This window comes from Vespula vulgaris, chromosome 13 (assembly GCF_905475345.1).
Source record: "Vespula vulgaris chromosome 13, iyVesVulg1.1, whole genome shotgun sequence".
NCBI lineage: Eukaryota > Metazoa > Arthropoda > Insecta > Hymenoptera > Vespidae > Vespula > Vespula vulgaris.
The window spans coordinates 2972192-2983477 of record NC_066598.1 but is presented as its reverse complement, the minus strand read 5'-3'; the positions used below and the strand labels follow the sequence as shown (position 1 = coordinate 2983477).

Below are 11286 nucleotides of genomic sequence, written 5' to 3'. Positions count from 1 at the left end.
CTCGTGAATCTAGATTTATGTTACTTTATCTCTTCTATTTCTTCGTAAGTATGTATAACGAGTTTAACGAACGTGTCGATTTAATCTATTCTTTTTCTTTCCGATGAAATGATAAACGAAACTCATTCTCCCATTACGTTTCTATTTATCTTTCTAATACAGAGAGTGGATTTTTAATCGAGGAAAAGAAAACGGAAAGAAAAAAAGAAGAAAGAAAAAAACAAACAAACAAACAAACTAACAAAGTAATTGAATATTTTCAAAGAATATTAAAACTATTGTCGTTTGTAAAGATCATAACGTTAGTTTCTATTTTTTATAGGCGAACTTTTTTATTTTTACAGATTTGAGAAAACTATTTGGACGAACCTTTTTCGTGTTGTTTTAGTATGCCAGTAACGTATTTCGAAGTGGGTTCGTTAAATCACGGCCATGCGGGAGAACGATATTTTTTTTCTTTTTTTTTTCTTTGTTTGGTAGAGAGACTACGTAGAGAATTAGAGGGAGTGAAATGATGTTAAGGGGGAAATGAGAGGAAGCGGGGTAAACGAACGAAAGAAGAGAGGAGGTCTCGAGGTCTCTCCTTTCTCTATATGGGTCACTATTAGGTATGTACGTACTCATTATACGAATGCCTGACTTTGGAATTACCAAACCGTTATATGTATTTGGCACTACGCCACATCTTACTCGTGCTCGATTCAGCAGGTTAGTATGGAGAAGACGGACGGTGTAAATAGCCGCCGGTGATTTTTATTATTCGAATGTGGTATAAGGAACAAGTGTCACGCGATTAGTCTGAGACGAATTGTAAATCGTATACAATGTATCGTTACGTTATTAAAATGATCTATGTTCTTCTACCGTATCGATCGATCGATCGACAAATTCATTCGACAAATTTATTCGAATTTTATAAGAACTAATAAGAAGAAAAAAAAAAGTATTAGAAGTAAAACTAAGACAGAAGGATGAGAGGAAGGGAAGGAGAGAGGGAGGGGATAAGGGTCATCGAACTTTTTTCTGTAATTTCCATTTTGCTCGTAGAAATCGTCCTTGGATCGTCTACGCGCGTTAGTTTAGAGATCGAGAATGGATCATCATAAGATCCCGTAATCGTTTAGCCATTGCCGTCATTCAAAGACCTCGAGGGCATTTATATATCGAATCGAACGATGATCTTCTATCGTACGTTTAGGGAATCGATCGAGTATGAAGGAATACTTATAAATAATGAATCGTTCTAACGTAGACATTCGGCCGATTATAGTTATCTCGAGGAGGCCTCTTAAGTAATTACTCGTAAGATCGTTCCGCGTTACTGGCACAGTGAACGCTATCGCGATGTAACAGTACGTGCAGTATAAGTATATACATACATATCTCGACCGCAAATTCAATGCCGAAGAGTCAACGTCCAACGCGACGGACCGTGTCAGCTGGTCAAGGTCTTGTGTATTACAAGACGTTGACGTGATCTTACGAACGAAGGCAAGTGTATGCAAGAGTAACGAAACCCACTTGCCTACATTCATAGACAGATATACGGGGTAATACAAAAGAACAACAAGAATATCACTTATCTTTTATTACGTTGCATTGAAATTGTTATTCCAACTTACTCGTAGATCAAACGATCGATATAACATTTTTTTTTGTTAATATAATATATAACAACAACGTTAAGTTCGTTCGAACGATCAGGTTATTACGATTAAGCGGATTCGTCGAGTTCGTAGATCAATCCGAGATCAATTCGCTATTTTGTCCGATCGAATCGATTGGTTTGGATAGGGTGAGTGAGAAGAGAGAGAGAGAGAGAAAGAGAGAGAGAGAGGGTGTGGGGAGGGAGAAGGAGGGAAGGATTTGCAAAGAGATAACGGAGCGAAAAGCCGGACATTCGGTAGGAATTTGGGACGGGTGACCTAGTGGTTGGTTGAACGAGGCGTGCTCGTCTGATAATTGCCGATCAAACATGAGCGAAACGTCGAACGACAGTGCGATGTCGGCTTTTAAAAGTATTTTCTCCCGTAGCTCTTCGGTAGCTACGGTTAACGGTTAACGCCTCTATTCTCGTCTCCTTTTTCGTTGACTCCCGTTGACGACGTCTATTGCACTTTTCTCATTACGGTTACCGTCTGCCTTTGCGATTACAGATCCAGTTGGCCATTGTGAGCTCGCGGGAAAAACGTCCCGGTATCCCGGTGGCAACGTACCTCGATTAAATACAGGTAGATCGATGATGTTATTCGAACGATGTTTTTCTTCGTGTCGTAGAAGAAAAAAAGACAGAAACAAAAACAAAAAAAAGAATAATGAAAAAAAGAATCCTTCGATCAGATCTTTTACATTTTTTTTCTCTTTTTTTCTTCTTTTTTTTTAGGGGTTGCACTCTCGAGTGCCTCACCGTGGACGCCAACGCGGCATGCGGTTACGTGTTTTCGTCCTAGCCTGTCTCCTAATCAAGGGGGTGAGTTGAACGAATATCTGTTAGAAAGGAAGAGAGAAAGGAAAAAAAAGAAAAAAAGTGTACGTGTGTGTGAGATGGAGAAAGAAAGAGAGAGAGAGAGAGAGAGAGAGAGAGAGAGAGAGAGAGAGAGAGAGAGAGAGAGAGAGAGAGAGAGAGAGAGAGAAAGGCAAAAAGAGAAAAGGTCTTGAATCTTAAGTTTAAAAGGACAAATAAATACGAGGAGCTAAGAAAAATAAGAGAATATGAATGGAAAGAAGGTAGGTAAAAGATTTTGAAAATGGGTCGAGACCGCCCAGAAGCGAGATCGGGTACGAGTTTGCTCTCAGATAATTACAACATTATAACCCACATATCTCTCATTGAATACTCGCAGGAGTAGTCGCAATGCCGTTACCCACCAGTGTTCTGACCCAGAGCTAAGGGCGACTTCGATGTCTCGAAATGGTTGTACGATCCGGCTCATCCGCCATGTCTCCGTGGACTGCTCGGCAAGCACTGTATAACGTTTTATCCTCTCTCGAACCTCTTTCTTCAATCTCCTCTTCCTCCTCCTCTTTTCCCTTTATCTTACCTCTCGTCTTACCTTGTTGCAAGGTGCCGGCAAAAATCTCGCACGGAACGACCGGTTCCTCGGCAACTACGATATACACGCATACACCTATATTTTCGCCCTCCATTCCTCGTGGCCCGACACGATTTCGATCGCAGGTTCGCAGGCGCAGAGCCTTTTATCTTTCAACAAACCCGCAACAACCGTGCAGACCCGCATTCGGAATGCAATCTTAGCGATGGCTAACGCTTTCTTGCGGTTTCTTTTTTCTTTTCTTTTTTTCTTTTCTTTTCTTTTCTTTTCTCCTCTTTTCTCTTTTTTTTTCTTCTCTTTTTTTCTTTTTTCTTTTTTCTTTTTTTTCTTCTTTAATCAGGACAACGCGGGCTACCTCGAAATGTACGAAAACCTCATTCCTTTTTATCGATCTCTTTTAAACTCTTCTCTTTTAATTTTGACGGACATCGAATTTTTCTTTCGTATTATCTTTTTATATCTTAAGGATTATTATTACATCCTTAGATACGCGTGACAGTGCGTGAAAAGTAAATAGAAGGAAAGAGCAATTAGAAAGAGAGTCATTTCACAGTGATAATCTTCACAGCTCTCGTTACTCGTTCTTTTTCTTTTATCTTAATCTCGTGTTATCTTATAAATGAAGGTATTATTGAAATCGTTGGTTGTGGATTTTATCTTAATGTTTCTTATGTCGAGATGATAAATATATACGATTTCTTAATAAAGTATTATTAAACTTTAGAAATGGCAGATAAATAGGAATTTTCTTTTTGACAAAACAGTTGTGTATATAATAAATCTCGTTTAGAGTTAGATAACGCTTCGGTAAGATCGTATAGACGATCAATGGAAGTACCATGAGTATGGTGAATGGAGCGTTTTACAACTTATCAGTGTCCACTTCTTCGAAGTAACGTTTAACCAGTGATCTTCCTCTCAAGAGACCCCTTTACGAGGTAGTACCTACTCAAGAATGTTGCACAGTCGACGACCGGTTTCTCGATGGTTTATCGCATTATTGCATTCTTCACGAAGGGGAATGATTATTTCGACCCATTTACGCCTTACTTTTTCATCCTCTCTCATTGTCTTCAATCTTCAATCTCTCTTCTCGGTAAATTTTCAAAATAATTTTCCCGAACAATTCCGTTCGTCGAAAGAAGTGTGTCCGTTTTATTTGATGTCGGTCAGGTTTAATCAGGAAGTTAAAAGATCGCTCCAAATTCATTCGGGTTGAAGGAGAGGAGCAAGAAAAAAAAAAGAGCAAAGAAAAGAAAAAGGAAAAAAGCTGTCGTTACTTTTTACACCAGACGAGAATCCATCGGTGGTAGAGAAGCAAAAGCAACGGTCGTAGCACGAGTGACCTAGTAGGCCTTCGTCGAATTATGGGACATGCGGGTTGGAAAGCCATGACGAGACGGGCTGACATTGTCGATCGGTCGTTGGAAGGCCAAGGAGAGTTGTTCGGCGCATTCGAAGAGCGCATCAGAAGTGGTGTCTTGGTGCTGGCCGATTGACCCGCAGCTAAAGACACGGCTGGCCCGTTATGCCCCAGGGTTACGCGTGACGCAATCAGCCACTATGCCCGACTCACTTATATACAACCACACAACATCTCGTTGCTCCTATTCTGTCTTTTACTTTACCTCTACAAAGCGACCTATAGTCATCATTCGTCGAACAGTCCGGACGAGTTTCGTCGGTCTCCCTTGGTTGTCTTTAGTATCTTCTGACAGTTAAAAAAAAAGTCTCGAGCAACGATAAATGAGTCTAGCTATCCCCGAGAAATTATCATTGATGTTCTTTAAGATAGATCGAACAGATTACTTTTTGTTTCGTTTTTTTCTTCTCTCTCTCTCTCTCTCTTTTTTTTCTATCATTTTTAATACCAAGATTAAGGTGATAAGAACGTGAGAACGTTCTTTTTCTTTTCTTTTTTTTTTCTTTCACCGACGATGACGCGTGTGGTCTTCCGAGACGAAAGAAAAAAGGAAGAAAAAAAAGGAGAAAAAAAAGGGAGAAGAAGAAGACGAGGAGGAGGAAGAAGAATAAAAAAAAAAGTAAAGAAAAAGACCTTTCGTGAGTCGCTAATTATGCAGGAGGCCGACGTTAATCTACTTTCGCGTTCCTCACCGTCATTAATCTTCTCCATAGGCACTTGATTCAGGCGGACTCTCGCAAAAAACCGTTTTCAATATCACCTCTCATTCTCTTTCTCTTTCTCTTAACACACAGCTGGCTCGAACAGAGGAGGTGGAAGTAGTCGAGGCGATTCCAGGCGAGGAGAAGAGGAACGAGAATTCTGCGTTAAATCGGCAGGACAACGACATCAATAGTTCCGACCAGCTAGCACTTGAGTCATTGGGGGAAAAGGATGGGACTGGAAGTCACTACAAATCTGGTGGTCTCCGAGGTAATCCACTTGCGTTGCCACCAGGTCGAGGTGGGATTGGGATTGGTCATTCACGACCACATCACAATGTCGCTTATCATGGCCCACCACCGCCTTTGCCAGCGCACAAGACGCAAGCCGAGGCTATGGATAAGATTTATACGACCGGTGGTGGTGGTGTTAGCACAGCGGTAGGTGCTGAACCATGGCCCGCACCTACGCCAGACATGCCAAAGATCGTATCGCTCGACGTAAAGTGCGAGAAAAGTTTAATGAAGGTCTATCTTGGCTTTGACAAGCCTTTCTATGGTATAGTTTTCAGTAAGGGACACTATAGCAACGTCAACTGTGTTCATTTACCTGCTGGACTCGGTCGTACATCGGTTAATTTTGAAATAAGCGTGCACGCTTGCGGTACCGCTGGCAATACCGAGAATGGCCTTTATGGGTACGGAGCTGGATCGGGGACCTATTTCGAAAACATCATTGTCATACAATACGATCCGCAGGTACAAGAAGTCTGGGACCAAGCTCGGAAATTACGATGCACTTGGCACGATCTATACGAGAAATCAGTTACCTTCCGACCTTTTCCGGTCGACATGTTGGACGTCGTTCGTGCGGATTTTGCTGGCGACAATGTCGGTTGTTGGATGCAGATACAGGTTGGTAAAGGTCCTTGGGCATCGGAAGTATCTGGGTTGGTTAAGATCGGACAAACTATGACGATGGTATTGGCGATCAAGGACGACGATTCCAAGTTCGACATGCTTGTAAGAAACTGCATGGCACACGATGGCAAACGAGCACCGATACAGCTCGTTGATCAAAGGGGCTGCATCACCAGACCTAAATTAATGTCGAGATTCACGAAGATCAAGAACTTCGGTGCTTCCGCTTCTGTATTGTCCTACGCACACTTCCAAGCGTTCAAGTTTCCAGATTCCATGGAGGTACACTTTCAGTGTACCATTCAAATATGTAGATATCACTGTCCAGAACAATGTTCTGAATCTTCACCGTTGCTCGAACCACAAGGACCTGGATTATTCGAGAATCATCATCATCATCAATCGAATGGACCACCTGATGCTGGATACGGTTTGCCACCTCCTTTACCTATACCTTTGGAAGCGTACTTGCAAGCAGCTGCTGGTAGACCCAGAGACGAAAGACGTAGAAAATCTCGGGAGATTGTAGCGACTCCTGAAAAATCTGTTGGTGTCAACAGAATCATAAGAGTCGTTTCAACCGGTGACCTTACATTCTCCATCGACGAGAACAACGCGGACTTGAATGGTCCGACAATGGTTTTCCCTCAAAAGAGCGAGACCTCCGCGGGCTCGACGATGATCTGTATGACTACACCTGGATTTGCAGTGACCCTCGTCGTACTACTTGCGGTATTACTTTGCTCCTGTATTCTTTCGACCTATCTCTGCATACGTCTAAGACCTTTCTCCGGTAAATCTAGAAAATCGGTTACCTATTGCAGCAGAGAACAAAACGGTGCGTCTAAAAAATCGTCGAGGATGTGCTTCTATTCCTAGTGTATCTTCTCCTTGAACGTTCTTAGAAGAAACTATCTTCTTAACATTTGGCGAACTATTGGGACTGAGAAGATAATGAATTTTTTTTTTAACATTTGTGCCTTAATCAATTTAGTACAATTGTTGCAAATGCGAATTGAGTTACCGAAACGTTATATAACGAATGACGAAACTATCGATTAAATAATAAAAATTATCGGACATCTGGCACGTTATAATTAAAATCATTGCCACAAGTACGATCATTTTTATTAGAGATAATGATCCTTTAGGAAGATCTTTATATTTGGTAACTTTATTGTATTTCTCAAGATTATTCTTCCTTTCCCATATTAATTTGCCAATTTTCCCAGAGGCTATCGCTTTTCGTAAGCACGGTTTCATATAACACGCTTAGTCATTATAAATTAAAAACATTTCTTTACTCTATATTTTGCAATCATTAACGAAGAATATATATGAAGCTGTGCTTCGTTAACAAGAAGAAAAATCGAAGGGCGACAACGTGAAAGTGCCGAAATACTTAGTCAAAGATAATCAAACTTAATCTTGCGTTGTTTATTCGTTTCACACGTTTCGTTTTTAATCCTTTATAATAATCTCGTATGCGATTTATCTGGTATTTGGGTTGCGTCTTCTTTTTAATCGTTTAATTTAAGTGACATTCTCATTAACGATATGGATAAAAAAAAAGAAAAAAAAGACAAAAAAAAAAGACAAAATAATAAATAAGGAAACTAATTCTACTCGCAATCTCGTTGTGTTGTGAAAGAAAGCTTGAAATATTTTCAAGCTTAGACGGTGCCAATAAATTATTTTTGTTTATAGATATATATACATATGTATATATTTATATATATATATATTTATATATATCATATAAATTATATACATATACATAATTTACGACGTAATGTAAGCAGAGTAATCGAAATTGACCTATTCATGTATGACGAAAAAATAAAATGTAAAAGTAAGATGAAGTGGAACGATTTTTTCTCGCGTTTAAAATATCGTCGTTCTTGCGTCGTTAAATTATTTTATTATTTATTTATTTATTGCTACATATTTTCTGTTTGCGTTGTTTTATTGCGTAATTAAGAACTATCATACGGTATCATCGCGATTACTTTTAAATCGACTGTTGTACTAATTTTCAATTGCAATTTTTAACGATATACAAATTTTGAATATTTTTTATATTGACCTAGAAAATATTGGTAGATTATACAGACAATTTAGTTTATAATAATTACATCAGACGCGAACGAGTTATTATTAAAAGAACGTAGAAATAAGTTTATTTGAACGTACCTTTGCTCATTGGATGAGCATATCCAATTTGAAAGGCAATGTGTCTATATTTTTATACGTGTATGTTTATAATAAATTTATTTTTATTTACAAAAATGTATATTTTATTTCTTTTTTATAATCATATCTTATCCATGTGGAAACGTAAAAAAGAAAGGATTTTCTCTCCTCTTTTTATTCTTTTTTTTTTTTTGTTCTTTTCTTTTCTTTTCTTTTTATTATTATTATTATTATTTGTGGGACGAAAATCATCGGAGCTTGCAGTAATCATCCAAGATCCTGTAAATATATTTATTGTCTTAATCGTTTAATGCATATTATTAAATAGAAACACAACCTCTGAATTAATATCGAATCATTATCGCATTATCGGTTATTTTTATCCGAATACTTTTTACTTTAATGCTATACAAAAAATAACACGCTTTATAAAAAAATATTATTTAATGTCATCAACGACGAAATGATTAGAATTGGTCGTTTTTAAATTAATATTTCCTTAACATCTAAGCGTACGGAGAAAATAATTTTTTACACGTGTACACGTATACTTATTATTAACGCAAAGTTTTTATTCTTAACAATTAATACGTGTTGGGAGCAGGAGGGAGGATGAGGGGGAGGGGAGGGCATTCGCGCCTTCTTTTTTATTCTTTTTCTTGTTGTTTTCGCTTTTCCTTATCTTCTTTTCTTTTTCTCCTTCTTTTGGATAAATAAGATTCGACGAAACAACGAGACGCGAACGCCATCGTAATGCTAATCAACTTTTACAACGAGTATACAATTATTATTATCTAAAAAGAAGAAAATATATGACGTCTTTCGTGATAGCAATGAAAGAAGACGATGCTTTAACGGTATAGAAAGATATTCCAAAAAAAAAGTCAGACGAATACATTAGAAAGAATTTTCTTCTGTTAGAAAAAAAAAAAGAAAAAAATACAGAAATAAAACAAGTATTTCTTTCTTCTTTCTGAATTATTTGCGATCGATGGCGTCTGGCTAAATAACAACGAACTCATTTCTAATTTCTAAACACCTAACTACATGTCACTCAATCCTACAATGTAGATTATACATACATATACGAACTTGTTGATCATTATTATCATCATCATCATTATTACCATCATCACCATTATCATCATTATCATCATCATCATCATCATTATTATCATCATCATCATAATTATCATCATCATCGTCATTATCATCATCATCATCATCATCATCATCATCATCATCATCATTATCATCATCATCGTCGTCGTCGTCGTCATAATTACCGTCATCGTCAACATTAACATGACACCTCGAAACGATCAATTCCATTTACCTTTCCTTTGTAAAAGATCTCTCAACTTCATCGTTGATATACATAACATTTTTATATTAACTTAAATAATAAGAAAATTAAACAGCACGTACAATTCGATGACTTTAGATAGACAAGAAACGATCTTTTCTTGAATGTATCGGCAATGAAGAAGTTGCATATTTCCAGACACGTCTCGCTATTATCGCTTAAACGTTTCACGATATCCTGACTTCGAGAGAGAGAGGCGGGGGCGGTGGGAGGGAGGGAGGGGGAGAGAGAGAGAGAGAGAGAGAGAGAGAGACAATACAACTTGGCATTAATGGCTGAGGAAGTATAGTTGAAACGATCGAAGATCATCGTCCCGTGAATACGAACGACTAAATCTTTCGACAATGTAGTTCGGAATAAAACGAAGAAGAGAATAACGAAGAAAGATAAACAGAAAAAAGAAATGACGGTGGAAAGAAAAATAAGAAAGAAAGAAAAAAAGAAAAGAGACTACTACTCTCGACTAAATACGACTCGGGAGATTATTCGGGCGCGATCCTACGCACTTACGTTTTATTTTGTACAGCGTATTATTGCACATAGTCTCTCGGAGAGCATTTTATCACTGTCCGATAATGCTGTTCGATTGTTCGTCGAGTCGCTGGAGTCGTTACGTTCGGATCAGCCTCTCTCGATCGAAGGTGTCTCTCTCGAGACGATCTCGTTCGATTGTTTTTGCAATTGCGTTGATGATGACGAGGACGATGACGATGACGATGATGACGAGGATGACGACGATGACGATGAGGATGAGGACGATGATGGTGGTGGTGGTGGTGGAGGTGGAGGTCTCGTCGTACAACGTACACGAAGGAGACCATAAAGTAACCAACCGTTGGCCGTAGCGACTGGTCGATTTTTTCTGCTATTACCTACGACTGCTTCACGCTGTGCTTGCAATCGATGCAACATAGCACCGGCAACTAATGCCGAGACTACCGCTGAAAGAGCTACGACGACGAACAAAGCACTGAAGCCTGGCATCGGCAAACAAATACCATATACAACCTCCTCCCGTATTCTACCTTGAAAGACTGTCACGGCCTCGGCGTGGGTATCCGGACTGAAGGCCAGGTCAGCCTCAGATATTACCTCGTAGATTCCACTTACACCGACGTCCGCGCTTCGAACCTTTCTGTCCGACACCACTACCGATCTCTTTCGCCTCACGTTCGCCGAAGACAAAGGTGTCACCGGCCTCGAACCTCCGTCCTCTTCTAAGTTACGTGGCCCGTGAGGGAATTGTTCACGGTCGCTCTCGTATCTCGTAACTCTTGGTGGTTCCTGAGAAAAGGGACGCAAGTTCAAAGGATACATTATTTCTTTTAATAATATACTCGATAATGTAAGAATCTTAATCGCAACCGTGTCGATTATATTTAATTTGTCGAAGTGAAGTTTGTTTGTTTCTTTTTCTTTTTTCTTTTTTTTTAACTATAAAGCCTCTTCAAAAGAGATCATTGTGTCAATGGGAAAAGAAGTAGGAAGTATAGTGAACGTGACCGAATCTAAATATAGTCACTACTTGAGAACTCGAAACATAGAGGGAATAGATATAACGAGCCTGATAATTGAAAGGCAATTGGCAATTGGAGCGATTTAATTATTAGGTATCGCGAATAAAGAGAA

General features: G+C 38.9%; 2 protein-coding genes across 15 annotated transcripts in view; one reads left to right on the top strand and one right to left on the bottom strand.

The window, feature by feature from the left end:
* Positions 1-2393: 2393 nt before the first annotated feature.
* On the top strand, positions 2394-6977 carry LOC127068322 (uncharacterized). Its single transcript, XM_051004349.1, has 2 exons — positions 2394-2470; positions 5271-6977. Exons 1-2 carry the CDS (start codon positions 2426-2428, stop codon positions 6975-6977), a joined length of 1752 nt encoding a protein of 583 aa, XP_050860306.1. The 5' UTR covers positions 2394-2425.
* A 1044-nt stretch (positions 6978-8021) lies between these two features.
* LOC127068318 (uncharacterized) overlaps positions 8022-11286 on the bottom strand; it is a 71142-nt gene continuing 67877 nt past the window's right edge. For 13 of the 14 annotated variants that reach the window (XM_051004329.1, XM_051004332.1, XM_051004331.1 and 10 more), the window contains one exon: positions 8022-10941. In XM_051004329.1, the coding sequence (XP_050860286.1) occupies positions 10279-10941 (663 nt within the window). In that variant the 3' untranslated portion in view covers positions 8022-10278. The remainder of the gene's footprint in view (positions 10942-11286) is intronic. The other variant, XM_051004342.1, reaches the window with a different exon arrangement.

What these genes read in the sequence shown, in the direction of transcription:
- LOC127068322 (XM_051004349.1), top strand. Translation starts at nt 2,426, where the DNA reads ATGCGGTTACGTGTTTTCGTCCTAGCCTGTCTCCTAATCAAGGGG. An exon ending in CCTGTCTCCTAATCAAGGGG is followed by an intron (nt 2,471 to 5,270) that starts GTGAGTTGAACG and finishes CTTAACACACAG; the next exon opens with CTGGCTCGAACAGAGGAGGT.